The sequence below is a fragment of the Didymosphaeria variabile genome, assembly GCF_027946475.1.
Source record: "Didymosphaeria variabile strain IMI 356815 chromosome Unknown scaffold_1, whole genome shotgun sequence".
NCBI lineage: Eukaryota > Fungi > Ascomycota > Dothideomycetes > Pleosporales > Didymosphaeriaceae > Didymosphaeria > Didymosphaeria variabile.
Window position 1 is genome coordinate 2,421,401 of NW_026611620.1, and position 25,288 is coordinate 2,446,688.

Here is a 25,288-nt window from a genome sequence, read left to right on the forward strand (position 1 = left end):
AGTGAAAGATCAAGGGACTCAGCCCTACAGCAGCGGCACAACCACGATGTCCACGCCAAGAAACACAGACGTACGTCATTGGCCGTCGAAAAAGAACAGTGCACTTGCGACGAACCGTCACCCGTCGACCCACTGTTTCTTGCTTGTTCCCCATATCGCCCTCTGTTGTATTGTGGTACCTCGCTCCATGGAGTAGCAATGATATCAACACGCGCCTCCCAGCTTCCTCAAGCCGCTGTCCGAGCGCGCTGCCCTCGACGTGCACACGTCCGCGCATCGCTTCCGTCGCGCCACTTCTCCTCCTCCAGACCTTGTTTCGACCAGCAGTTCCACAGGAAGGAGTCATTCAGATCCCGGCTCAATTCAGCATTGAAGAATACGAAAATCAAATGGGAGCCCATACCGATTGCTCTTGGTGTAGGCTTCCTCGGAGTGTGGCAGTTGTATAAGGTTCAGAAAAGAGAAAAGCATACGCACCGGGAAACAGGAGATGATACCGAGACCGTGGTAGACCAGTATGGCACGCCAAAGAAGCGCGAAAGGATACGACCGAGCGGGCCTTGGTAGGTGGAACGCGACCGCAAGTGCAAGATACATGCTCATATCTACAGGACTGTTCAGATCATGTCGACGTTGCCACTGAAGGCGCTGTCGCGACTTTGGGGCCGCTTTAACGAGATCGACATACCGTACTACTTCCGTGTACCTGGCTTCAAACTCTACTCATTCATCTTCGGTGTCAAGTGAGCTCTTCCGCCTACTTCTGTCATGAAAAGTGCTAATCACAGGTAGCCTCGACGAAGTATCGGAACCTGACCTGCACGTCTACCCCAATCTTGCCGCTTTCTTCTACCGAACACTCAAGCCCGGCGTGCGTCCTCTAGATCCGAATTCGAACGCCGTGCTATCCCCCGCAGATGGAAAGGTCATTCAATTCGGGACCATCGAGCATGGAGAGGTTGAGCAGATTAAGGGCGTGACTTATAGTCTAGATGCTTTGCTAGGGTCCGTACGCCCATCCAAGCCGACACCGCAAAGTCTAGACACGAGAGAAAATACCAGCGATCAACACACCAAGGTTGGATCTGAGGATGTGATGCGGGCGGACGAGGAGTTCGCCAATGTCAATGGCATCTCATACACCCTTCCGAACCTTTTCTCAGGTCCATGGCCGAAGAATGGAAAGCCTGCAGAGATGCCGACTGACCAAGCCACACACTCACATCCCTCTTCCGAAGCCGAAGTCAGCGCCGATCTTGCGCTGAGCGAGTCTGCGAGACCATGGTGGGCACCAGGAAACTCAATAAAGACACCCACCGCGCTATACTACTGCGTCATCTATCTTGCGCCGGGAGATTATCATCGCTTCCACTCGCCGGTATCTTGGGTCGTCGAATCTCGACGCCACTTTGCTGGCGAGCTTTTCAGCGTGTCCCCTTACCTCCAGCGCACTCTCCCTGGCCTCTTCACCCTCAACGAGCGCGTTGTGCTTCTTGGTCGCTGGAAATGGGGCTTCTTTTCCTACACCCCCGTCGGTGCGACAAATGTCGGTTCCATCAAGATCAACTTTGATCGAGAACTGCGCACAAATTCCCTTACAACTGATACCGCTGCCGACCGTGCCGCTGAAGAAGCACAGGCGCGCGGGGAGCCATACTCTGGATTCGCAGAAGCTACATACAGCAACGCAAGTGCGGTGCTGGGAGGTCATGCGCTGAAGAGAGGCGAAGAGATGGGTGGATTCCAGCTTGGAAGTACCATTGTACTGGTCTTTGAGGCTCCAAAGGGAGTCCGACCAAGTTTGGACGAAGGTTATGGAGGCTGCAGGAAAGGCGGGTTCAAGTGGAACATAGAGCAGGGTAAGAAGGTCAAGGTTGGAGAGAGTCTGGGATATGTAGAGGAGACACAATAGAGTTGATGAGAAGGCGTTGATACCACGTAAAACATGTACGATACGGGGGAAACGTGTACAAAGGTGTATTTATACAGAAGCCAAAGAGCGTGGATGGTAATCGCGCTTAGCATTCTATTCTCTGTGGTCTTGCAAGCTTAAAGAATGTAAGGTCATGCTTCCCGAGATCCATCAGAACACCAACGCCGATGCTGCACTGTGAAGATGTAGACTGCGTTTCACTCTGTACGTACCTCGGCAACTACTCTCATTTAAAGCACAGTACGGACTGGTTCTGTATACACACGCAACACAACGAAATCGGAATCTGAAGAAGACACTTCCCCCATATCTTTGGAGTCATAGTTGACATATCTTCATTGACTAGCGGATCGCGTTGATTTTGCGCTTCCTTACATATCATGGCTGAAGAAGACGTCCAACTTACCAACTTCCCGACATTTTCTCACTCCAAGACGAAGTCGCCGTGACAACAGGCGGCTCCTGCAAGCTGGGTGCTCCAAGATCTTCATCACGAGCCGCAAAGCGTCAGGATGCCATACCGCCGCAGCCCTCAACGCTCTCGCCTAACAACGATCTCGCAGGAAGAGCCTACGCGGTTCCTGCTGACAGCTCGAAACTGAATGGGATAAAAGTAATCTGATTGCGGTTTCCTATCTGCTTCCTAGACGATTTTCTCCTCGCTGCATTGCCCTGTTTCCTACGCTTTCTCCGGCCCACGAGGTGGATGAGCAATGCTCACGATTAACAAATTCGCGCCGTTGTTACAGAAGAGACATACGGCGGAGGATCCCTCGATGTAGTTATTACATCGTCGATTGATGGTAATACTGGGGATCCGGGTCCCGCTTGCCCACGCGCGTATGTCACGTCGAAAGCCACAGTCATCCGTCCTGTCCAGAATTTGGCAGTTGATCTAGCTCCGAGCAACATTCTCGTGAATTGCATCGCGCCTGGAAAGTTTCCTTCAGAGCTAGCTAGCGGGCTCATCGAGATGAGTGGTGGAGCCGAGGAACGGGTGAAGACGAGCCCCAACGTGAGGCTGGGGAGGCCGGAAGACGTAACGGCGGCTGTGGTGTACTTGTGTAGTAGGGCGGAAGGCTATCGTGTTGGCAATGTGCTAGTGTTGAGCGGAGGCCGATCGTTGGCTTGGGCCATGATGAGGAGAGAGAAATGATAGGATAGAAGGCAAAGATCCGCATGGGCACAAAAGAGGAGATGGTTATTGCTTATATCTTGCCTTTCCATTCGGCGAGGACGCGGTGGAGGCGTTGCAGCAGCTCGTCTTTGCGTTCAGCGCTGCACCAACTTCCCTCTATCCCGGCCTTCACAATGCTCTCCCATTCCTTTACGTTTAGATCAAACGCCTCGTGTACGGCAACGTAGTTGTCTAGTATGTAGCCACCGAAGTAAGCCGGGTCATCGCTGTTGATGCTGAACTGCACGCCAGCGTCGAGCAACTTCCGGATCGGTACGTCTTTGATTGTGTCCACGCAGCGAAGGACTACATTGCTTAGCGGGCACACGGTGAGCATAGTCTTGTCTAAAGCGATCTTCTTCATGAGCTGCGGATCGTTGATGAGCTGGATGCCGTGATCGATGCGGGTGACGCCCAGATTGTGCAGTGCACTTGAGATGTACGAAGCTGGGGCTTCTTCACCAGCGTGCGCGGTGAGCTTGAGCCCCAGATCTTTCGCCTTTCTGTACAGCTCTGTGAAGTTCTCGGGAGGGAAGTCTTTCTCGCTGCTATCTAGTCCGATTGCTCGCACTACGCCGCTCTTATAGCTCTTCTGCACTTCCTCGTCCTCGAAGATCTCGAGACAGTCCTTGGGAGGAAGATGTCGCAGGAAGCAGGAAGTCAGGAGTGTTGTAATACCGAGCTCCTTCTCTGCGCGCTTACACGCCTTGCCGAAACCCTCTACTACTGTTGTATACTTGATACCCCTCGTGGTATGTGCTTGCGGGTCGAAGAAGACTTCAGCGTGTGCAACGCCATCTGCAGACGCATGTTGGAAATAGTCCCAAGCCAAGTCCTCGAAGTCGGAAGCTGTCACCAGTGCAGACATGCCAATATAGTAGTAATGGAGGAAATCATCGAGCGACGTAAACCTCTTGTAGCGCTCAATGAGCGAGGTCGGTGACTCGAAGGCCTCATCATTTTGGGGAAGGGTGATTTGATTCTTCGCAGCGAGGCTGAAGAGAACATCAGGTGTTAGAGCACCTTCAAGACTAAAAGCGGGGGACAAAGTTAATACAATGGTCACAAGGAGAGGCGGGTACAAGTAGTCATGCTAGCCGGCTGCTGATATGTAGCACTCGCAGACATGGGGTTGACGTACTGGATATGATGCTCGCACTTTGGGAGGCATCTCAGGAATTCGCGAATCGGGTGTGCAGGCATTTTCGGTGATGTCGATCAGGACTGGTGGTGTGCCGTTGATCTCGTCACCGAGTACATGCAAACAGTGTCTCCGAGGATGTGCCCTGGTACGCAGAAACTTTCGTCGGCACCCGCCGAAGTGGAGAGGTCGACTTAAGGCTGCATGGGTTTCCTGGTCGCCACGTGAAGCGGCACCGCAACGGTCTCTGACTCGTAAGGTGGACTATAGTAGTGCCCTTGGTCCTGAGTTTGGTGAGCTTTCCCTGACCATGTTGGGCAGAAAGCAGAGTTTGAGAGTCAGTGCCGAGCGTCGTAGCGGACTGGAGCTCCGAAAGGAGCGATTGGCTCATCGCATCTTGCAGGGAGACGGGCAGAAGCTTGCAGCGGCCACCTCAGACGTCGGCAAGGAGGGAGGGACAGGAGGTTTTGCAGTCTCTGCCCTACCCGTCTTGTTTCACCATGACGGTGCAGGAACGATTTCTTTGCCTCCGCCGTGAGGGTGTGCCTGCGTGCATGCCGAAGTACCAGCCCGACCGCGATTTTCACACGCAGCGATCGACACGCGCCGGCCTTGACAGTTTGATCGCCACCTGACTTTACCCAGCGGACCAACAGCATCGCGCAGGGCCCGCCGGGGGTTTCTTGGGTGGCGCTCGAGGGTCTTCCAAATCCTCGTGAGGGCGCGGGCTGTGCGGAAGCAGCCGGGCCGCGCACGATGGCAACGAGGCTAGCGGGGCAGGCGTCTGTCGGATGTACGAGGCTGGTACAACGTCTATTCAATGGTTGACGACATACACCGAGGTACCTCGACGCCAGCGCAGGCTTACGCGACGAGACACAGCGCCGTGGCAGCCCTCTCCTCTGCCCGCTCGCGTGGGCGGTCCTGGTGAGGGTGGTCGTCCGGACGGACGCTTTGAAGCGTCGAATGGGCGCGCCGGGCGACGGACGATCGCTCTCGTCGACGGTCTAGACGCCGGCTCGGCAGTTCCACCCTCCAGTTTCCCATGCCGCCTGCCTGGGATGGGCATCTCGGTAGACAAGGGCGCGGTCGATGCTCCGCCGCTAGAAGCATCTACAAACGTTCTTCGCGCGTGGGTCGTGCGGAACGGCTGCGTACACGCGCACGCTGAGACGTGGGGAAAGGCCTGCTTTCTCCGGCCCAGCAGCGCCGAGATGACAGGACCGCCTGCCCGTCTCCCATGGCTGGCTGGCGCCTCTTGGGCCTGCGCGCCCGCGGGCGTGCGCCGCCGATGGACACGATCCTTTCCCTCTTGAACCCGGCCGGTGAGGGGCTTGCACCCTCTTTGAGATGGCTTTCGCCTCCCATCTTCTGTGCAGCCCCGGAACGCTAGCAAATCGGAACGACTACGGTAGCTGGACGGCCTCCTCCCAACGTGCTGCCGTCACCGACGTGGTGCAACTGGCGGTACGCCTAGCGTGCAGCTTCCGCGTGGACTCCTAGACTGCCTTTGGAAACAACGCCTCGATGTGCGGCCATGCGCTGTACCTCCATCATCGACCAAGCCCCGACCTCGCCCAGCCGAGGGACGGGGCGTGGAGCCAGGAAGCGTGGCCGCCACTGGGTACCGATTCACACAGGCATTAGCGAACGACTCCCTCGGCCCCTGCAGCAACCACCCCCCGAATCCGTCGTGGGCAGCACACTTTGGGAATGATCGTCGTGTTATCGTCGTTTCCAAGTCACCATCCTTCCCTTCTAGAAATGAACGACGCTCTCGACAAGCCGAGAGTAGCTGCCTTGCACCCAACGCACCAGCCACCGGATCACCATCCGACAACGCTAGGAGACTATTTCGCAGCTTAGCCCACTTGATAGCTCTGCCTTGACATGCCCATCACCTCGACATAACAGGTGGGTCTTGGGGGTTTGGGCGAGAAGCGGAGCCTGCACCGCGCCCATTCGTCGCGGCACACACACTCATCTTTTCCCTGTGGCGTCGCCTCCCGCTGCATCTACCTCTTGAACAAGGATGTCGACCATTGTCCGTACTTGACACTTTCACCTCTAGTCCATGACAGAGATTTTCCGCTCCCAAGTGCTCCCAGCATTGCTGGCCGGGCCCTGACTCTGTGTATCTTTGAATTGGCCGATTCCGCTCTCATCTGCTCTGCCAAATATTCACAGCTCCGGTCTGTACTACTCATCCGATATCGAAAGGTATGGTGGCGAGTGGACCCTGCTATTTTTGCATCTCTCAGACAAGCTCTAGGCGAACAATCCAGAGCACGCAGACCCGAAGCTGATTATCTGGCGTAACGTCACTCGATGGCACGTACAGGCATCTTTACTACCTGATTGACTCTCCGCTCCGTCCCAAGTCTGTGTTCCCTTGGCTCCACCATCGGCCCCGTATCCAGTGTGTCAAAGAGCTCTCACATCTGCCATTGCAACGCTGCGCGCTCCAGCCAATCCAGGCTACTATTGGGTGGCAGTCATTTTGGTGTTGGCTACATGCCCACCGTGGGGGATTGAAGCAACCCTTCAATTGAACACCCTCCACCTAACCGCTTTCCTGGGTGGAGAGCGCGGCGCGTCTCTGTCCAGTGGGCCATTTGGCAATACAGCCCATCCGCAACCTCGAGTGGGACCTCACACTGCTTCTCACAGTAGCTTCAGCTGCCGTCGCCATTTAGTCCGCTTTACCTTGAGGCTGCTCTTGCCTGGTCCTGGAGCCAAAGCTGACCTCGAGCTAGCGTTGTGTATTGGGCTACCCCGGCCTATTGGTCCTGTTGAGGCACATCGACCACCCGAAGCCCCGAAAAGCTGAGCTTTACTGGGGTGGCGACAATCTCGGCTGCTACCGAAATAACTCGTTCCCGCTTCCACTCGTCAATCACAGATATCCGGCCTGAGGTCATGGATACTCCTGCGTCGAATGCGCAACAACGCCGTCTGGATCCTTCTTCAACTACTATACGAAAGTCTCCACCAGGGTCATTGGGCGGATCCCCTAGAAGCATGATGATACATCCTCCGACACCATTTACAGGCCTGCCACCCGTCTCCCGCGGCCCTGGTCTTGCCCCCGCTCTGCCTCCACTCGAGTCACGATCACCTGGAGGATATAATTCTACCTCATATAGACATTCCACGTCTCCAAGCACAGCGTCGGGGGGCATACCCGAAAGTTCAGCAACGGATCAATCTAGCTTAGTGGTTTCGCCCACGCACATAACGTCAGCGAATTTCAACACACAAAAACGAGCGTACCGGCAGCGAAGAAAAGACCCATCGTGCGATGCTTGTCGGGAGCGTAAAGTCAAGGTGAGTCGATAGGATTCTTCAAGCGTTGGGTATTCAGAAGTCCTCCGTTCAGGGGTCTTCCCGTTGAGCAGGCTGGAGCAGGCTGGAGCTGCTGTGATTGTCTTACCAGGCTGTAGTTCACACCTTGTTTGGAGTCACCATTGCCTAGCAAGCTTCTCGCAGCGTTGTGCATGAGATGCTGTGGGCCTATTCCATACAGAAGTCGCTCGTTCTTCACAAAGAGTCCGATTATTCCCTCTCAATTTAGCGCATTCATGGTCCTTGACATCCCTAACCAACACATAGTGCGATGCAACCGAGACGACGGCGTGCTCTGAATGTTCTAGCAGAAACCACAAGTGCCAGTTCACAAAAGATACAAATCGACGAATGTCTTCTATAAAGTACGCTACCGTCCAGTACCTCGAAGAAAACGTTTACTGACAAGAGTCTAGACAAGTTCAAGACCTGCAAAGCCAGATAGCCGAGCTCCAACAAGAGAAACAGCACCTTCTAACTCGGATGGGAGGGCAAGACAACATGGATGTGGATCCTTCCCCGTCTCTAAATCCAAGAGAACCAAGGCCACAACCACCAGGCATAGGGAGAAGAGCGCCGATGCCCGCTATGGAAAACTTCGACCACGTCCGAAACAACATTTACATGCACTCAGCCGGCATCTTCCAACCGCCGAAACCCTACCATCATGGGAGACCTTCAGATTCAGCGCAAAGGCTGCCAAATATCCCTCCGCGAGCAGATTTCGCTCACATGTCTCGGGCGTATCTAGATACGATACACGAAGCATATCCAGTGCTACATTGGCCCACATTCCAGCGCGAAGTCGACCGAGTATACACGGCTAGAAGTTTCGTTGGAATTTCGAGGGAGTGGATTGGCATGTACTTTGCAGTTCTTGCCTGCGGTTGTCTCAACACAGCAGCTGCGGCCCCTTATGGACACAACGGTGGAATCGAATTTTACGACATCGCAACCCAATCGTTGAATCCTTGGCCACAACACGCAACCATCGATCATGTACGACATCTCTTTCTCCTTGGTCTCTACGCCACGGAGAACGATATGAAATCCGCAGGGTTGATGTGGTTCGCTTGCGTAACCAGAGTTGCGCAAAGCATATCGCTGAACCGTGAGGATACATCCCAGTCTGCGTTTGAGGTGGAGATGCGAAGACGGGTGTGGTGGGCTATCAAAGTACAGGACAGGTGTGTTGTGGTACTCGTGGCAAGGCTGACAGTGGCTAATTACACGCAGGTTGACATCGCTTGGGGCCAATCTACCGCTCACGATCCATGAGGATGACTGTGACGTCTCACTCCCCTCATCTGTCGACGACCGCTACATCACTTCCCTGAACGTGCCGTATCCTCACAACACTTCGGCGTCTCCGTTTGTAGCGCTCATTCGAATTGCGAAACTATTCCCTGCACTTTGCCAGTCACTGAAGTCGAATGCCGTCACCAAGACCGACCTGCAAACTCATGAGGAGCATTTTCGATCAGTGTTACGTCAGCTTCCCGAGGCCTATCGTCCACATTCGGACGCACGTTTGGAACCTTCTTCCCTTGTGCCGATCATCGCGCTCCACTTCGCACGTTTCCAGCTGTACAGACGCAACCTTTCGCCGGTATGTTCACCAGCAGATAGAGGTGCGGCGTTGATCAACTGTGTGACGGTCGCGCATGACACTACAAAGGTCATGCAGCGTGCTTTGCACACCCTCGACCCGGAGAAAACTTGGATCAAACGCATTGCGAGCAACACGTTGTGTCTTCATTTCTGGAGATGTATCTTGATTCTTTGCTTGCAAAAGGACTTCCAGGGTGCTCTGATATTAGTAGGAGCATTGGCAGCGATTGGAGACATGAGGAAGATCAACGCAGCTTGCGGACAGAACATCGTCTTCTTCTTAGAACAGCTCACAGAACGCATGCGCAGAGGAGACGGCAATGTGTATGAATTCGCAGATGACGAAGAGCTGCTCGCCTACGCAAGCGGGGATTTGCAGAGTAGCCTCGAGCACTCTTGGGCGTGGGCAGGTGCGACTGCAACCATGACAAACACAGCCACATCCCCTCACAACACGACACACTCCCGTGGAAGTAGCGGTCCTACACAAGGCACGCTGCCTTTACGACCACATTCGACGTCACCGGACGCTGGTGGAAGAGAATGGCCTGGCTGGGGAGCGATTGAGTATATGATGACCATGCTGATGGGCTCACAGAAACAATTTGAACGGATCGCGCCAGGACCGGCACCGACGTACTATCCTCCGCCTCACAATCCCATGAAAAGAGTGCAGCTGGCGCAGGATGGTCCTGCCGTCACGTCTCCGAAACCACCAACGACAGCGTCGAACGCGAGCCGCATCAGCATTGCAAACATCATCTAGAGCACGTAGAATGAGGGGAGCTCGTAGCATGGGGTGGGGTCTCTGGTGTAGCTGTTCGGGTTGGCTGTTTTCTGTCTCGTCACGGTCTACCTTTCTGTTTACTTGCTGCATCTGAACTGTTGGTGGAGCGGGAGCAACGGTGTCAGGTAGAAGGGCTATACCTGGTTTGGAAGTGACACGACATGTATTGGGGCGAGCGAGCGTTTGCACGATTCAAATCATGAATACAATCCAGGCAACATCCTGTGCCTTCCCCATAAGTCGGCAGACACAGGCGACATGCCGTGGCGCAACAGGCGGTGTAAGGGCTCCCGCTGCATGGGGGATAGTGCCGAAACAAGCCTTGCGGCAACACTTGTGAAGGCTTATCGACGCGCCGGTCCCGCTGTCGAATGGCGACGAGGCATCTTCTTTAGGTCCGGCTATTGAGCGCGGCCATTGGGCGTGCGTGTTTACAATGACGCAGAGAACGATGCTTGCTGCGCGTCGTCGTGGCAGCAGATGGGCGTAAGCTGAAGTGTGGTGTGCCCCTCCTTCGCGGGGCAGCACCAGCTTATATCCTGAGAGCTTCCGCCCTCGACTGCCTTCCTGACAGCCCCTCTCTCCCTATTCCTTCTCTTATCAATCCCCTATCCCTCTCAAATCACCACTCCAGTCCGAGAAAGCAACATGGTGCACCTCAACCGTGTTGCGACCGACAAGGAGGTCAATGCCGCAAAGGGCCTTGTTGACGACATGAAGAAGTTCACCCTCGCCGTCGAGGAGGAGCCCGATGACTACACGGCGACCGTCTACGGCAGTAAGTATGCCGCCGAAGACCTTCCTAGGCACGAGATGCCCGTAAGTTTCCCCCCAATCGCCTCCATCGGCATTGGTTATTGACCACCTCAGGACCGTGAGATGCCGCCCCAGGTGTAGGTACCTTCCTCGTCGACCAACAGCCACACATGCTCACCGTACGAAGCGCATACCGCATGATCAAGGACGATCTCACCCTCGATGGTACTCCGACGCTGAACTTGGCCTCTTTCGTCACGACGTACATGGTGAGTGGCTTTTCTGTGGCTTGGTCATGTTCAGCACCAGTGGGAAGCGTGGAACCCCGCCAATGGAGCACGAGTGTCGCTATAATGGCTTTTTTTTGTGGCTCCAAGGGTCAACGAATCCATGGAACCAATTGAATTGAGGTCAAGTGGCACGTTGCACGTATTTGTGTAAGTTAATCCTCTTCTTGAAGTGAATGTAGGCTAAGGCACGTCGTAGGATGCTACTATGTCGATCGCTCTTAGCGCACGATACCATAGCTCCGCAGCCGCGTATACTCTCGCCCCCGCCTTCGATACTCGGACGCGCGTGTGAATATGCATCACTTTGACTCGAAACCATCACAAGGGGTACTTTGTACCTGTAGGACTATGTAGAACTGTATTGATGCGTATCGCACTACGACTCCGCCCCAAAGCCCACATGATGATCCGTACCTTACCGGCTCGAGCGGCAACACAACGCAGAAGACCTTGCTGCACGAAACGGGGCCACGCTTTCCACTGTGCTGAACCGCTAACGGCTGCCGATGCTAATGAAAAAACAGGAGGACGAAGCCGAGAAGCTCATGGTCGACGCCTTCAGCAAGAACTTCATCGATTACGAGGAGTATCCCGTCAGTGCCGACATCCAGAACCGCTGCGTTTCGATGATAGCCCGCCTCTTCAACGTACCGTCCAACGACGAAGCTAACGCGATGGGTACCTCTACCATTGGTAGTTCGGAAGGTATCATGCTTGCGGTACTCGCCATGAAGAAGTACTGGTCCAACAAGCGCAAGGCCGAGGGAAAGCCGTTCGACAACCCCAATATCATTATGAACTCCGCTGTGCAAGTCTGCTGGGAAAAGGCGGCAAGGTACTTCGATGTTGAGGAGCGTTACGTGTACTGTACGTCCGATCGATATGTTATCGACCCGAAGGAGGCTGTTGATTTGATTGACGAAAACACTATTGGCATTTGCTCAATTCTCGGAACCACCTACACTGGAGAGTATGTTTCACACTTATGCTTCAGTTGATGGATGTACGCACTCACAACTGTCAGGTACGAAGACACCAAGGCCATCAACGATCTGCTCGTTGAGAAAAACATCGATGTCCCAATCCATGTCGACGCTGCTTCAGGCGGTTTCGTCGCGCCTTTCGTCAATCCCGGCCTGGAATGGGATTTTAGGCTGGAAAGGGTCGTCTCTATCAATGTCTCTGGGCACAAATATGGACTTGTATATCCTGGTGTGGGCTGGGTCGTCTGGCGTGATCCCAAATACCTCCCGAAGGAACTCGTGTTCAACATCAACTACCTTGGTGCTGATCAAGCCTCTTTCACTCTCAACTTCTCGCGCGGTGCTTCACAGATCATTGGACAGTATTACCAAATGATTCGATTGGGTAAGAGAGGGTACAGGAGGATCATGCTGAACTTGACGAGGACGGCGGACTACCTTTCTGCGAACCTGGAAGAGCTAGGCTTCATCATCCTATCACAGAAGAGCGGCGAGGGTCTTCCACTCGTTGCTGCTCGTCTGGATGAGGACCTCGGGAAGCAGTACGACGAGTTCGCAATGTGAGTCTTCGTACCATCGGTTCATTGAAAGCCCATCTAATCTTATAGCGCCCACCAACTACGCGAGCGCGGCTGGGTCGTCCCCGCGTACACAATGGCCCCACACTCAGAGAAGATGAAGCTTATGCGTGTCGTTGTCCGTGAAGATTTCACCAAGTCACGCTGCGATGCCCTCATTGCAGACTTCAAACTCGCTCTCGAGACGCTTGATGCTATGGACGCCAAGAAAATCCAACATGAGAAAGAGTAAGCTTTTACAACTGACAGGCCGTGACAGAAGGTGCTAACACTGTACAATAGGCACGCTGCTCAGTTTCACATCCGTCGTCGTTCGACTTTGATCGGCACTGCGGGACCACAGGTCAGCAAACAGCCGACGACTCACTTCCAGGACGATCACAGCTTGCAGGGTCAGCATGGAAAGACCCATGCCGTGTGCTAGAACGTCGGATGTGGTGTTTCAAGATACAATGCTGCATCAAGCAGCTGAAAAGGTTAGGAAGAACGCTTGGGCATATATACATTCACTGCCCTACACCTCTATACATGGTGTACGAAATGAAATGAAACAAGGTCAAATGAGCTCATGATAGTCCTACTCACCCGCATTCATATTTTATACCTCTTTCTACTCTACGCCTCCCCTCCTGGCACCGTCATCCCATGCAACCCCGCATAGCTACTCACTTCCGGCTCCCTCCAGCCCTTTAGCACCTCCTCTTTCACACCTTCGCTCAGCTGAAACACCTCAACCTTGATCGGCCGGCACGTGGACTTCATGTCGGGTTGATCCCCCGAATCCCCTTCTGCCTGATGCCAGCCCCAGGCGCTGAGGTCCCCACCTGGGCAAGTCGACAGCGCGCAAAGCAGGGACTGCTCAGCGAAAAATGTGAGGGTAGAGTCTGGCGTGGCGGGCGAGGCCTCCATGAAATATCGTCCTTGGGAATCAAGACCTGTGACTTGGAAGACCTGACGGTGATTAATCGTATTACTGCAACAAACTTACATGAAGCAAAGAACCTACATTGAGAACATCATGGACGTCGAACTCAGTAAGACCGTATGGTAGGAGCGCGCGGACGAGGTTGGAGCTTCGGCATTATCAGATACATGAATGACTACAGCAGCAAAAGAAGAGAACCTACTGGCAGTGGTAATCATATGACACGCCCGTCAGCATGTGCGATACTACTTCCTTTTTAGCCCACCATCCCTTCATTTATTCAGAACAAAGAAGAACCCACCATACGGGTCGCATCTCGTTCCAAGCATATCATGACATCGTCCTCCCCACTTCGTCACGCCTCCCCTCTCATCCCTCCTCTCCTCCCTCCCTACACTACTGACTTCACACCCATCTTCCACCACCCCGCACAGCGGCCGCATGAATGGGAGGTTGGACCATAACCTGTCCCCCTCTTGCACGTGACTACCCTGCAACTGCCTCGTTCGCGCGGCCCAAAATCGCTCGCGTGGGTCTGAAGCGTTGAAGACGTTCAGGTCTCCCACTTGGCTGCCAAATGGCGTGGAAAGCCGGAAGAGGGTGCCGGCGGGGACACGCCAGGCGTGGCCGCTGCGTGGGGGGATGAGGAATTCCTGTATTTTGATCAAGTCGCCTTTGGTTTCTGATAAGGCTTTCAATCTTGCATATAGCTCTTTTGGGGGGTGCAGAGATGAGGTGGCGGAGGTGGGGAAATAGGCTGGAGCGGGAGGGATGTTGTCTTTTGTGTTTTGCGCCATGGCGATTGATCGAAGAGATGTTACGAAGAAAGGAAGGCGAAGGTATAGTAGACTGTAAAGTGTGTTGCTATGTTTGCGAAGTTGCGGGCCCTAGATCAACACGTGATCAGATAGACGTAGCGGAGATCATCGATAGGACGAGGGACGCTATAGACGCTGAGTGCTATTTCCGGTGATAACCGAAGGGTACCATTTTAGAAGACCCACGTTCACGAGAATGCTTAGTTTTAAGACAAATTGATACATGAGTATTGAGAATTGTTATGTGGCAATAGATTGTAATGATTTTACACGCTTTTGTTGCTCATCGCGCCAGCTTTTCACGTGCAACATGAATATCAGATGCAGTTTGTTTGAAGATAGCACCACGCTCTTGGAATGCAGGAATACTCATTAAACAGTCTTGAACTTGAAACGTGATGATCTCACCATACAATGACTTACTGCGTTCCGTTAATGCTCGCCTCCAGACGGCTTACTAGCGGGCTGGCCTCTACATCTTTGTCATTGTCCTGATTGCTGTCGTTATTTCTACCGGGGCTTGACGCCGGGCTAGGGAGGTCGTTCGTGTTTGAGCGCTTAGGGCGGAAAGGTACCGGCGAGGAAGGTCTCGAAGAAAGGAACTGCAAAAGTCAGCATTGCTTCTTATGCTCAAGTATTCCAACAAACTCACCGTGGAAGCCGCAGAGAGCAGCGCAATCAGAGAAGCCTGGACAACATCATGGTGGATACCCACACCCCACACCCTCTGCTTGCTTCCCGCCGCCGTACATTCTATGTACGTTGCTGCCTTAGCATCCTTGTTTGTACCAATAGTGTGCTCCTTGTACTCGGCAACATCCAGGTCGATGCCCAGATTCCTCAGCGCATCGGCAAGAGAACTAATGGCACCATTTCCTGTACCCTGGATGCGGTGCTCTTGGCCGTCAATCTCAATCACACCACGGAACAGACGCCGCAAGTTGCGTGACGATGAGGTCTTGCCAGCCTCCGGGGGCGCAGGTGACTTGGATCGATCGGCTGTGATGTCGTAGTCGACGAGCGAAAAGCGCGGGTTGTGTTTCAGGTGATAGGCTTGTTCGAATAGCTTTGTGATCTCGGTGGGGAGGAGTTCGCGGCCGAGCATGTCGGTTTCGCGCTGTACAATCTTGGAAAAGGCGATTTGCAGGCCACGAGGGAGGTCAAGCTCCAGCTGGCGCTGGATGATCCAGGCGACACCGCCCTTGCCACTCTGAGAGTTGACACGAATGATAGCTTCGTAGGTTCGACCAATATCTTGTGGGTCGAGCGGCAGGTAGGGAACCTGCCAGGGGCTTTCCGATGTCGCGCCTTCTTGTTTCCGCTTCTGGAACCCCTTCTTGATAGCATCTTGGTGAGAGCCGCTGAAGGCGCACACGACCAGCTGACCGCCGTAGGGTTGTCTGGGATGTACTGGGATCTTGTTGGAAGACTCGACCATGTCGATGACAGACGTGATGTCGGAGAAGTCGATGCCCGGATGTATGCCCTGTGTGTACAGGTTTAGAGCCAGTGTCACCAGGTCTACATTGCCCGTCCGCTCGCCGTTGCCAAACAGTGTGCCTTCGACCCGGTCCGCGCCTGCCATCTGTGCCAGCTCTGCTGCTGCGACGGCACATCCTCGGTCGTTGTGTGGGTGCAGACTGACGGCGATCTTCTCCCGCTCGCTGATATTCTTGCAGAAGTATTCAATCTGGTCTGCGTATACGTTCGGGGTGCTCATCTCTACGGTGGCGGGGAGATTGAAAATGATGGGGTTCTCCACGCTGGGCTCCCACGCTGCCTTGACCGCCTCACATACTTCGACAGCGAATTCAGGTGAAGTATCTGAGAAGGTCTCGGGCGAGAACTCGTATGCCCACTCGGTTCCTGCTTGCTCCGGGTCGTCCTTCGTAATTGACCTGGCATATTTTGTGCACTCGACGGCCAAAGCCTTGCTTTCCTCGTTGTTCATGTTGAAGACGATGTTCTGGAAGCACGGTGACGTTGCGAGGTACAGATGGAGAATAGCCTTCTTCGCGCCCTTGAGGGAATCGACGGTGCGGCGGATGAGCTCTTTGCGGCAGGGCGAGAGGACCTGCACCCAGACATGGTCGGGAACTATGCCAGGCGTGCGAATCAGGCGTTGTGTGAAGTCGAAGTCGGTCTGGGAAGCGGAGGGAAAGGAAACCTCGATTTCCTTGTAGCCGAGCTTGACAAGCATCTGGAAGTAGTTCCATTTTTGCTCGCCGTCCTGTGCAAGTCAGCCGCCATGTTCGGTCGCGCAGGATGGAGGAAAGCGCAGGTGGCTATATAGGAGGTTGCAATCGCGCTCTTGACTCACCATAGGGTCGACCAGACTCTGGTTCCCGTCTCTCAGGTCGGTCGACAGCCACCGTGGTGGCTTGTCAATCGTCTTGCTCGGCCATGATCGGTCTGGCAGGTTCAGCGGCTTGAACGCCCTGTATTTCTTCGACGGCTCCTGGAGCATAGGCATTTCTCAGAGCTTTGGTCGCTCACAATTGGGTGGCAGATGTTGAGTCAGAAGTGCAATTGGTAGCAGGCGCGAGTGCGAGTGCGCAGGAAAGAGTTGTGTGGAATTGTACAGAACAGGAAGAAGAGAAGCAAGAATGCGAAGCGTTGACTCAAAGGGCTCTGTCGCCAGGCGCAGCAAAAAGATTTCGGTACCACGTCGCGCCAGCCGACGCTCCATGACGAACCACGCGCCCAAAAATACGCTGACCACACACGTGCCCCGCACTGCGGTCCGCTCTGTGCTGCGGGGCAGTCCTTTGGCCGACGTCGGCGACAGCACTGCACCAACCCACGCACCTCGTCTTGTTTACCAACTGCATGTCGCTCCACGGCCTGTGCAGAATACTGCGCATTGGTGGCGACGATCGTCCCATTGACTGACAATTCGAGGTTTGACGGCCGCAGACTGCCCATGTTCTTCTGGGACAAGTGCTGCACCTCACCTCTCCCAGCACGGAGCTCGTCCCTGCTCCGCGAGCAATGTCACCACACGGCACCTGCTAGACTCGTATATGCACAGGGGGACGCGAGCGCACGAGTACACACGTCATCAGAGTAGACCATGCAGTTGCACAATGCGTGTAAACGACGGACGCAGACGTAGCAACGTCAACCGCGCCGGTCCAAGTGCGCTAGAAAACGGGCATCCTGACACCACAGCAGTCACGATGCCTGCGGTAGGAAAGGTCGACCATCCGACCGTACCACAGCCAGCTGAATTCGCTCAGGAACGCCCTGTCGGCTTCGCTCCATGTGTCGAGGCCCATGCGGGATACGTCCCCCTTGTCCAACAACAGTGTTCCGTCGTCTTCCTCCGTCTCCTCGTCATCCGATCTTTCGATTATGCTATTCAGGTTCTGTATTAGTTGCGTCGTCGAGCGGTGAAAGTATGCGATGATCGCGGTGGGTAAGGCGTCTGCGTAGTCTGATAAATCCCCGAGGAGGTCACGGTCACGGTCTCGTTCCGTTGTTGTGTATGCCGGTTGCTCGCCAGCCGACGCCCACCACATGAAGCCACTGTAGGCAACTTGTGGCCATGTTGTGGGTTCGATGATGCTGTCATCGACACTCAGATCATCCTCCGCGTCACAACTGGCTTTTGGTCTTAGCAACGCCTCGTTGTCGTCGTCGCCGCCGTCATCCTCGTCCTCATCCTCGTAGCGTCCGCGTCTGTGTTTCCTGAGTTCTAGCTGCAACATCTTCCACCGCCGTAAATCCCGCTGACTTGCTTTGATCTGTGTGCCATCTGACGTCTTCATGATGGGCCAGACCTTCTTCTGCGGAGGCGCGTCGTATGTTGCTGGCATTTTCACCACGATGTCGAAGAGCTTCTTCTTCGTCGTAATGATCTCGTCCGTTGTGCAAGCCACCCATCCTTGACTTGGTAAATCCTCTCCAATCTCTGGCGCACCATGTGCCTTCTGTGCCTGTAGTTGTTCTAGCTCGGGGATATCGTGCACACCAATCGAAAATAGGGCGGGTAGACGAAGGAGCGCTTCTGTGCCTGGCGAGACCAGATCGGCTGCATGTGGTGGTATACTCGATAATACCGACAAATTGTACACTATTCTGTTAGCAAGATCAGCCCGGACATGTTCCGGGGAATGAGTAGTCTTACCAAATTCGCAACACGTCCGCACAGGCGGAGGCCCGATGAACAGAATCCTCTTCCTTAAAAGCGCGGCCTGCTGCAGCCTGAACACCAAAGGCCCTAAATCTGCCACATATTTCAACATCGACAACGCAGGATGATCAGCCACGAGTCCTCCCTTCTCACTCGGTACCACCGACGTGAGGGTGCTCAATGCCCTCTTCCTACCACTCTTACCGTTTGTAGCAGGTTCCTCGCTCTTCGACGGCCCCGCGGTGCCTCCTCCCTCCCCACCACTGCTCTGTTGTTCCCAAAACTCCTCCAATGGTGCTGTTCTTTCTACATCCTCTGACAATGTCTCTGCCAGTTGCTTCAGCTTGCTCGCAAGCAACCAACTGCGTCCTAGGCGCCCATATGCCCGACTAACCAGTATGCCGACGCTGACGAACTGTGCGTTCCGCTCCTCAGCGCCTGCCTCTCCCTTCGCAAAAGCGCTCAGTCCTGCATACCCCTCGTGCACGAAATATACGAGGTCGGATGTAAGCGTGTGGAGTCCGGAAGGGAGTGATTTGTATTCGACGGCGCCGTCAAGCGTAACGGAGGCATTCGAGCGTTTCCAAGCGACAGTGTAGCTTGATGTTTGTCAGCGAATGCACGGTACAGTGCGTATTTGGAATGCTGCAAGTATCGAAGATGACGTACCCGACCCTCTTATCGAAGCGAATGAGGAAGAGAGCCGACACCTGCGGCGGGTCCGTCTCTGCGCCGACGTCGTGGTCGCGATCGACCTCTGTCGCGCTCGAGGCTGTCGAGACGCCCGCGGACATAGTGTTTGGGCAAAGAAGCGACCGTTGGTGGTTTTGTCGATACGATGCGGGCGCTGATGGCTGATGGCGCGTCGTCGGGTGGAGCCCGCCGTGCCTGAGCCGTGTCGCACGAGCACCCTGGTGAACACCAAAAACATACGGGTACAGAAGCGATCTCCATCTTCCGCATACAAGGACTGTTTCATGGACACATTTCTTGATTGGGTATATCTCCACACACTGTATCTACTGCCTGGTCTCATTGCAACAAGGCGTCCAAATCCTCGCCCAACTTCTCCTCAATCTTGCTAATCCACCGCTGTGTCTCCCTCTCCACCATCTCATCATCATCCTCCCTCGCCTCACTAATGAACGGTAGCATCTCGGGTAATAGACCTAGCCACTCTTCGCCCAGTCGTTCTGTTAGGGCCTGCTCGCACTTGATGGTCGCTAGCCTTGTATGCGCCTCCTCAGCGCGCATGTACTTGAGCAACACCGTATTCATCTCGCGATGATTGTCCGTAGATGAGGATGACGACGACGCGAGTTCAGTGATGGTGGGAATCACATCAGTTGTAATTTGTCCGGTGGCGGAGATGGTGAGTTGAGCCAGGAGGGGTTCCATGATAGCGCCAAAGTGGTCGGGTGCTTGCCAGAAGCCCTCTTGGTCGTGCTCGAAGGTCCTTTGTAGGGCACGGAGTACGGCGGTGCGGAGCTCAGATTCTTCCTCGTCTTGTACAAGTGAAGTGAGCAGCTTGGATGCACAATCGATGATGTAGCTCGAATATTGCGTTGCAATGCCTTTAAACTTGTCGAAGAACGCGGCAGCGAACTTGTAGAATGTGGTCGAGGACGAAGCTGCTTGATCCACCAACTGCGCGAAGAACGGGCGGAAAGTCTGATCGTTGAGCTTCAAGGTCATAGCAATGACCGTTTCTACGAGGTTCTCTTCTAGTTGTTCGACTTCTTCGTCTTCGTAGTCCTCATTATCGGCAACACTATCTCTGAGCTTGAACATGTGCAACAACAGGCCAAAAAGCGTTGAACTGGCTTTTACAAGTTGAGGTTTCGTGCGAATTTCAATGGTGGCCCGCATCAACTTCAGCTCCTCTTCTACCGCCTGCATCTTGTTAGTTTTGCTGATTGTGACGACGATAGGATCCAAGCTTACCTCGGGGCCCTGTTGTAGACCATCAGCCCACGTCGACTTGATAGCAGAGAAGACCTCTTGTGCTTCCAGGTGCTGTGATAATTTTTCGAAGAATTGCCTTCGCTCCTCATCGCACTCCTCACCAAGATCACCTGCTGCTGATTGTTGAGAGAGCTTGAGCACAGGGATCAGGTAATCCCCCGAAAATATGAAACCAAGTCGTTGGACTATGTTAGCCAACATCGTGTAGACAGCATTGTGCAGAGACGTGTTTTCTTCTTCGATAGCGGCTCCGAGATACTCAAAAGCCACGGGTAGGATAGTCGGTAGCAGAGAGATTGCCTCATCTTCCAAAACATCAATCATTGATGTCAAGCACAACAGTGATAGGATGCGAGTCTGGTCGTCGTTGTTTGATAGAGCTTGTGACCCTGCGACCGTTTCGGCTACCGCAGCAACAGTTGACGTGTCTCTCTTGCCAAATCTGCCGACAATGCTATCAATGCAACTGATGGCGATTCGTTTTACATCCGCATCGCCAGCTTGCTGTAGGAGACCATCAAGGTGAGGAAGGAATTCCAGAAGTGAGGAGACCGACGACTTGTCGTTCTGGAAGACCGTGCTTGCTCGGACTTCAACCGACTTAATAGCGGCAATCTGAACTTCTCGGTCTTGTTTTGCCAATAAGAGCTCGGTAGACTTAATTAGATCAGGTGTTGGTAAGAGATCCAGGCACTTCCCAAGCACGCGGCTGCAGCTATGGTATAGCTTTGGTTGATGCTTTACATACTTCGAGATTCTGATGACGGTCTCAACAACGGATGCAAAGACTGTTCGAGGGACGGCAGGGTCTCTACTACGTGTGAACGCTCTAGTAGCATGGCTCTTCAGCCTTTCCTCAGAAACAAGGTCTGCGAAGGATGCAAGTAGGTTATTTAGGGTTTGCTCGATATCGGTAGGGGACTTATCGTTGAAGCTGAACAAGGTCTCGGAAATCTTGCGCTGATGTTTCGTACCGGCAGCCTCCTCGATCAAGTTAAGGTAGCCCTTGAAAGTTTCGAGGGCTGTGAGCGGTTCGAAAGACATGATCAAATCGGTTGAGAATCTGCGTTGTATCTTGTTGTTTGGATATCTGTCGACCAGTAGCGCGACGATGGCCGGAAGGGAATCATTGGGACCAAGCGTCCGGGCGAGCTCGGAAAACAGCTTTAGTCGTCGATGCGATGGGATATGTTCAAATGCCGCCGTGAAGCTCAATAATAGATCAGCGACGCCGATAAGAAAGTTCTTGTGTTTTGATCTTAACGAAGAAGCCAGTTGGGGAACAACGCGCGAGATGGTCTGGTCCACGACATGAGCAGAGTAGTCGTCCTGTTGGCGAAGCAGCGAGCTTCCAATGAATGTGAAAATGGGCATTAAATTATGCAGGATCATCTCCGGAACCCATGAAGCCAGGCTTCCTATGAGTAGCAAGGCCGCGTTTTGTACTTGAGGACTTGTGGAATGGCGTATGCAATCGATAAGGATGTCGGCGCGCACTGCGGCTTGAGCTTGAGAGGAATTTTCCTCTTCTTTAAGCCGGTTGACCATGGGCGTTAAGGAACTGAAGATCAAGCTTTGAAGGTAGACCAAATCGGACCCCGACTGCTGCTTCAACTGTTGGAGATCATCAAGGACCGTGAACAGATTTTTGAACAGGGCGGTGTGTTCAACAGGACTGGAACTTTCGATTAGTTCCAAAACCAGCGTGAGCCTTCGAAGAACTCTGGAAATATCGTCCGGGGTTTGGAATTCTGCACGTGCCATTTCATTACGACTGGTCCTTCTTCTCTTCTTCGTGGGAGGTCCCTCAGCCAGTTGCAGCGACGATGGAACGCTTTCGATGAAGATGACGAGCGTTTCGGTGTCCAATCGAACATTGCGAAGAGTCTCAAGCGCCCGACCACGGGATAGAGCCTCAAATCCCGTCTCGTTCTCCTGAAGTGACAATTCCAACAGACGCTGGCCAACTTCCAGGCGCGCTTCAGCCTTCATCTTTCCAAAATTGGCATTCAGCCAGTCGAAGGCTCTTTCCACAAGCCGTGTCCGTTCCTTGTTGGTACGACCGGAGATGATGTCTTGCGCCAGTTGCACACTCTCGTGCTCTCTTGGCAAAAGTGCAGCAAGGTGTGCTCGATCGGCATCCGCAAATTCATCGGGGTTACCTTGCAAATGCTTTGCAAGGTCTACTTCCGAACTTGAGCTCCAGGCGCGCAACATTGGCAGTAGGGTGTCTTTGCGGAGGCCAGTATAAGCTTTAGCTGACGAATGAAACAGGGGAAGGAGACGAAGACGTAAATCGAGTAGAGGCGAGGAAGCTGTATGCGTGGCTAGAAATGCGGCGACAGGACTTCGCGTGGCACTCTTCAGTCCACGCTTCCCAATCTTTGAGTGCGATCCTTCCAATGCCTCCTCAGCACTTGTGATGAGGAAGTTGGCATCCATGGCGCATTCTTCGAGGACCGGGACGAGATAGGCGGTGAGAAACTCCGATAGCTGCTCCGCAGAGAGCTGTGCTGACTTCGGAAAAGCAGTGCCGTATAAATCAGAGGAAGCCCAAACTTTGCTTGCAGGCTTTGAAGTCGAGAGCGCAGAAGCGCACGCAGCTGCAGACCGACGAATAATGGCAGAAGGATCCGCAAGCGCAAACAAGAGGTATGGAACCATGTGTTGCAGATTGATCGGCTTTTGCTCTTCTCTGATAAGAGAGATGGCTGCGCGAAGAGCTGCAGCTCGAGCTTTAACGGATGCAGAGCTGCACCACACTCGAGCCAGGAAGCTAAAGAAAAGAGGCTTGCTAAAGGCCGATTTGCGTTGGAGAGCGGGCGCTCCTAAGAAATGTTTGGTTCGATTCAACGCGACAGCTCGTTCGAATAGAGAAAGCGTGCCTCGGAAAGACTGTGCGGATTGCACGCTCAGGAAGCTCGCTTCTGAAATCTCAGGTGGCAAGATTAAGGAGGCATCAGTATGCTCATCATCTTCGGCATCCAACATGTCTTCGTCTTCGTCTTCGTCTTCTATATCGGCGCTTTCATCGACGGTGAGAGAGGAACCGACAATCAGCCCTAATGATTCGAGGTCGATCGCGTGTTGCTGGGCAACTTTGTTGATGACGCGGGCTGTGCTGGAATTTTCGCTCAGTGTCGAAGCAAAGTCAATCAATTGGGTATGCTGGGGCGAGCTGCGTTCGCTATTTTGAGCGATCTGTAACAGACCCGACAGCGCTACCGACAACTGCGGGTCATCGAGCAAATTCGCCTCGATGATATTCTTGAAAGACTGCTGTTTCTCATCGCTCTCAGCGATACCGTCCAGGCTAGCCAAGGCGCAGCCCAGGGCAAGACGGTCCACGCGACATTGTCGTGAAAGCGAGATCAAGGTTCGGGCTAGATCTGGAGTCTTCGATAACCTCTTTGCTACTGGTACTGGCAATTGCACATGTGTCCTTTCTTCGGCAATGACAGCCAAACACATTAAGCATGCGTCTGATGTGTCATCATCGCGACTAAGGGTGACGGCCTCCATGATCGAATTCAGAACCTTGTCCTCCAAAGAGGACTTCGTCACCAACACGATAACGATCATGTAACACGCGATAACGGCATCCGTACCGTTTGACCCTCTCATGCACACATTGAGTACCCGCAAGACTCGCAAAAGTAGGCCCTCCGTCCTTTGGTCCTGCACCTCTTTACGTCCGGTAGTGTGGTCAAGGATACCATCAATTGCTTGGGTGGTCACGCTAGACCAAAATGTAAGCAAGCTGGGTCCCTGGTGACCGGCCTTTAGCACTCTCATGATATAGTTCTGCAGCGCTTCGAAAAACGTCGGTGTGTTTGTCGCAGTGTAAACGATGACCCGGCGCGGTGGGTTGGTGGGAGGTTGTATGTAAGGATGAAGGAACCGCCATGCCGGCTTTGGATTTGATGGTAATATAGATAGCAGCGCAAGGAACTGCGGGGTATCGTGGTATGGTAGGTATGTCATTACGAGGCTTTCTGTGTTGTACTCATGAATGCTAGAAGTTATCAGTTCTCGTCTTTGATGTCTGAGAGTTTGGCGTACCGGAATCTTCTGACCAACCAATCCAGCGCTTTCTCGGCGGGCTTCAGTAGCAATCGTGGGCCGACCATGGTAATAAATGTCTCCAACACCTCGTCCAGCTTCTCATTTTCTTGCTGCGTCATCTGTGTCCGGTCTTCCACTTTACTCTGCTCGCTGAACAGGTTTCGCGAAAACTGCACGAAGCGCGGATCCAGCGCGCAAAGATCCCGGAAGCCTTCATAGCAGATAAGATAGATATTTTCGAAAGTCTGCGAAGCGGCGATCCGGGGTTCGAAGAGCAATGATTTGCCATGGGCGAGCTTCTGTGCTTTGAGATCCAATTGGTGTGTGCTCGTGGCGGCGATGGCCGCGAGCTGTTTCTGGAGAGACGTCATGGGGATTGACGCGCGAAGCGACTACGAGGTATGCGCAAGAGTGGCAGTGGTCTCACGGCCCATCGGACGAAGCCCTGCGGCTGGAAAAGTCGTCGTGTAAAGAGCGCAGCTTAGTGAGATCCAACTTTGCATGTGGGCAAGAACTTTTTTGGTGGAGAAGGCGCTGCCAAGATTTCGGTGGTCTTTGCTCACTCCCGCTCTCCACCGTCAACGCCCATCTCTCATTCGCCGCCTACATCTCTCTCCTAGATACGTGAAATGCGCACGTGAACTTCATACGATGTGGAAATCACAATTTGCCTGCTCTTTAAGAGGCGCGTCTTTGCGTATGCAACGAAACCGGAATCTTGTCAACCCTACCACCCGTAACTGTGGTTGAACTAACTGCCAGTCAAACAACCCACTTCT

The 25,288-nt window shown here is 53.7% G+C and overlaps 7 protein-coding genes across 7 annotated transcripts; 2 read left to right on the forward strand and 5 right to left on the reverse strand.

Annotated features, from left to right (window-relative positions):
- Positions 1-198: 198 nt before the first annotated feature.
- On the forward strand, positions 199-1,912 carry PSD1 (phosphatidylserine decarboxylase 1; the record flags this gene model as incomplete). The annotated part of the gene is made up of 3 exons (XM_056209589.1): positions 199-563; positions 612-743; positions 793-1,912. 3 exons carry the CDS (start codon positions 199-201, stop codon positions 1,910-1,912), a joined length of 1,617 nt encoding a protein of 538 aa, XP_056076411.1.
- Positions 1,913-3,141: 1,229 nt separating this feature from the next.
- On the reverse strand, positions 3,142-4,313 carry AAH1 (adenine deaminase; the record flags this gene model as incomplete). The annotated part of the gene is made up of 2 exons (XM_056209590.1): positions 3,142-4,141; positions 4,252-4,313. 2 exons carry the CDS (start codon positions 4,311-4,313, stop codon positions 3,142-3,144), a joined length of 1,062 nt encoding a protein of 353 aa, XP_056076412.1.
- A 6,329-nt stretch (positions 4,314-10,642) lies between these two features.
- Positions 10,643-13,025, forward strand: N0V89_000771 (uncharacterized protein; the record flags this gene model as incomplete). The annotated part of the gene is made up of 7 exons (XM_056209591.1): positions 10,643-10,813; positions 10,865-10,887; positions 10,938-11,019; positions 11,565-12,010; positions 12,065-12,583; positions 12,632-12,829; positions 12,884-13,025. The coding sequence occupies 7 exons, from the start codon at positions 10,643-10,645 to the stop codon at positions 13,023-13,025; spliced, it is 1,581 nt and encodes a 526-aa protein (XP_056076413.1).
- A 191-nt stretch (positions 13,026-13,216) lies between these two features.
- On the reverse strand, positions 13,217-14,323 carry N0V89_000772 (uncharacterized protein; the record flags this gene model as incomplete). Its single annotated transcript, XM_056209592.1, has 3 exons — positions 13,217-13,552; positions 13,608-13,674; positions 13,878-14,323. The coding sequence occupies 3 exons, from the start codon at positions 14,321-14,323 to the stop codon at positions 13,217-13,219; spliced, it is 849 nt and encodes a 282-aa protein (XP_056076414.1).
- A 440-nt stretch (positions 14,324-14,763) lies between these two features.
- Positions 14,764-16,817, reverse strand: LEU4 (2-isopropylmalate synthase (Alpha-isopropylmalate synthase) (Alpha-IPM synthetase); the record flags this gene model as incomplete). Its single annotated transcript, XM_056209593.1, has 3 exons — positions 14,764-14,946; positions 14,997-16,574; positions 16,665-16,817. The coding sequence occupies 3 exons, from the start codon at positions 16,815-16,817 to the stop codon at positions 14,764-14,766; spliced, it is 1,914 nt and encodes a 637-aa protein (XP_056076415.1).
- A 670-nt stretch (positions 16,818-17,487) lies between these two features.
- N0V89_000774 (uncharacterized protein) lies at positions 17,488-19,273 on the reverse strand (the record flags this gene model as incomplete). Its single annotated transcript, XM_056209594.1, has 3 exons — positions 17,488-18,419; positions 18,474-19,078; positions 19,149-19,273. 3 exons carry the CDS (start codon positions 19,271-19,273, stop codon positions 17,488-17,490), a joined length of 1,662 nt encoding a protein of 553 aa, XP_056076416.1.
- A 238-nt stretch (positions 19,274-19,511) lies between these two features.
- UTP10 (snoRNA-binding rRNA-processing protein utp10) lies at positions 19,512-24,880 on the reverse strand (the record flags this gene model as incomplete). The annotated part of the gene is made up of 3 exons (XM_056209595.1): positions 19,512-20,372; positions 20,424-24,459; positions 24,507-24,880. The coding sequence occupies 3 exons, from the start codon at positions 24,878-24,880 to the stop codon at positions 19,512-19,514; spliced, it is 5,271 nt and encodes a 1,756-aa protein (XP_056076417.1).
- Between the last annotated feature and the right edge of the window lie 408 nt (positions 24,881-25,288).